At 39.8% G+C, this 2,986-nt stretch overlaps 1 protein-coding gene across 4 annotated transcripts in view; it reads left to right on the top strand.

Moving 5' to 3' along the window:
* LOC106805528 (sphingolipid 10-desaturase-like) overlaps window positions 1-2,986 on the top strand; it is a 41,843-nt gene that overhangs the window by 31,843 nt on the left and 7,014 nt on the right. For all 4 annotated transcript variants that reach the window (XM_014807160.1, XM_014807161.1, XM_014807162.1 and 1 more), the window contains one exon: window positions 2,121-2,239. In XM_014807160.1, the coding sequence (XP_014662646.1) occupies window positions 2,125-2,239 (115 nt within the window). In that variant the 5' untranslated portion in view covers window positions 2,121-2,124. The remainder of the gene's footprint in view (window positions 1-2,120; window positions 2,240-2,986) is intronic.

Raw genomic sequence — 2,986 nt, 5'->3', positions numbered from 1 at the left:
CAGTATAATGTGTTCATTAAGAGTATATATGCAGGTAGCGCAAACCGAATTTCATGTCTGAAGCTGGCTGGTATATATCAAGAGTACATAATATAGATCTCTATTGTGTACTCTTGATATATATATCAGGAGTAGATAATAGGATTTCTATTATTTACTCATATATATATATATTATAATTTTACGCTGTGGCTATATGCCCGGCAGCCGGGCACGGTCTTCGATTTCTTAAATGCCCGGCAGTTCCTAACCCTAACCCTAACCCTAACCCTTGTTTACTTGAGATAACGCTGAAAATCAAAAAACTGCCGGGCATTTAGGAAATCGAAGACCGTGCCCGGCAGCCGTCAGATATATGCCGGCTGCCGGGCATATAGCCACTCTGCCAATCGTATTGCATTATATATCAGGAGTAGATAATAGGGTTATGATTATATTCATATTGACGTTAGACGTATAGAGGGGTGTAGATAAATGAATGTAGTAAATGCGCGTAGACGCTCATGCTACGCGTTGTGGTTAATATATCTATCACGTTCGTGCGGTACGGAGCAATAATTATCTGCCGTGCTGTGGAGAGCAAGGCAAGGCGAGGCAGGATTAATTCTGTTGACGTTCACGCGGTGTGTGAGCAAGCTGGGATGCTACACGAGTCAACAGCTGCGTTGTAGCCTCGTTAACAATGCACGATGTGCTGCGGCAGGCTGCAGCAGCCACACACAAACGGTTTTCCTCCTCGTCAGTCTTCTCTGAAAGCTGATATTCACACTAATGTTGTGGCGGTGTGCAGCTTTTACTGCAACAGTTTCGCATGTCATTTCCCCCCCCCCTTCATTCTGGTCGCTTTGTGTTTGCCCTAGTGGGCGAAAATAAAGGTTATAGTTTATAGTTGAAGTCATACTACCTATATGCCAGGTCTGCCAATTAAGTCCTTGCCAGGTCCGTCAGTTTATTAAAAAAATCATTTCTGATTAAACTGAATGCAACACTTTTCGTACACTAAAAACTAATCAAAGATTCCACATTATGTATGTCATATATAATGTCCACATTTCAAATGTTTTGCTACCAGGACACGTCAGCTGGACACAATGCTATCTAATACGGATTTTTTTCTTAATTTTTTTTTAGAAATTTGATGGTGGCGACGTTTTTAGCCGATATCAATTTCGATAAGTATACGTTTCCACAGCGCTGCAGATAAAGTGTTACTGCAAATATTGTCATGGGTTATTTCCTGATAAGTGCATGAGTTTCTAATTTTTACTCCTGATGGAGGAAAGTGGGGGGAAATAACTTCACTCTAGCGCCACCCCTGGCATAGAGTGTTGCATTCTTAACATGAATATATGAGAAGTGTGCTTGGAGGGGGGGGGGCGTCATGCAAGGGTGATCACTGGCTGAGAGGGTCTATGTCCCCCGGGGTACTGCCGGAACGTACCCTGGGGGACATAGACCCTATGAGCTGATCACTGATCACTATTTATTGCTGTGCATTGTTTAAATTTCAGAAGCAGTATGGCATGTAGGTAGCACCAACAGCACTTGTCATTTGCAAAATTTAAGCTCTGTGTACTGTGACAGTGTGTACTGTAATAAAAATCCATTTCCTTACTGCATATAATTATGTTCGCTATCGTAATAATATCAACATCAAAATAAGAATTATATAAATGAAACATAGAATTATTATATATATATATTTAAAAAAACCGTCATGCCATCATTCCAGAGTGACGCTATATATGTTTAATAGTGGTAGCCATATCGCTAGTATGTGTTTTTCAGCACTGCAAGTATTTAAACACTGGATTACCTATATGGGTGTGTGTTCCTAGGACAACACCACTGCCCACTACAGAACTGAAGTTCTGAAGTTCATCCCATCTCGCCGTTATTAGTCATTGCTGTGCGTGGTTTATTGTACCTGCATTACTGTTATTTTATGTTTATAACTACGTATGTTTGTTATGTTTATGTTATTATTACTGTTATTATGTTTATGCATTACTCTGCATGCATTAATGTTATTTTATGTTTATAACTACTGTCGTTATGTTCGTTATGTTATTATTACTGTTATTACTGTTATTATGACCCCTGTGTCTGTGTGCTTGCAGCACGATGTCACCCACCACCACGGAACTGAAGCATAGGCGCACTCCGAGTGAGGTGACAGAGTTCTCACCCGATGACATCGACCTGAGCTTTCCTGATCGCAAACTAGTTGGCATCGATGGTGAGTTGACTGCATTCTATGTTATCCGTTATTATTATTTTTAAGAATTACCAACGATAGTTGCCATCAATGGTGACTGCATTCTATGTTATCCGTTATTATTATTATTATTATTAAGAATTAGCAACAATAGTTGCCATCGGTGGTGGGTTCACTGCATTCTAGCTCTTGATTCTATGTTATCCCTTATTAAGAGTTAGCAACGATAGTTGCCATCGGTGGACGGTGGTGGGTTCACTGCATTCTATGTTATCCCTTATTAAGAGTTAGCCAGAATAGTCGGCATCGATGCGGACTGCATTCTATGTTAAATTAAGAATTAGCAAGGGTAACTGATATCCAGTAGGGAGATTGCCGCTGTGATATCCAGTATAGGTACGGTAATGATTTTCTACTACATGAAAGCATGCTAAAGGTGTTCTAGGGCTTCTAGTAGAGATATTATATAAAGGTATTTGACATCCAGTAGGGAGATTACACGTGTGATATCCAGTAGGTACGATAAAGCCATAAAGGTTTTCTACTTCATGAAAGGATGCCAACGGTTTTTGGCGTCTAGTAGAGATATTAAAGGTATTGGACATCCAGTAGGAATAGTAAGTCAGATAAAGGTTATTGGACATCCAGTAGGGATAGTAATTAAGTCAGATAAAGGTTATTGGACATCCAGTAGGGATAGTAATTAAGTCAGATAAAGGTTATTGGACATCCAGTAGGGATAGTAATTAAGTCAGATAAAGGTTATTG

Source organism: Priapulus caudatus, unplaced genomic scaffold (assembly GCF_000485595.1).
Source record: "Priapulus caudatus unplaced genomic scaffold, Priapulus_caudatus-5.0.1 Scaffold116, whole genome shotgun sequence".
Classification (NCBI taxonomy): Eukaryota; Metazoa; Priapulida; class Priapulimorpha; order Priapulimorphida; family Priapulidae; genus Priapulus; species Priapulus caudatus.
This window is presented reverse-complemented; position numbering and strand designations above follow the sequence as displayed.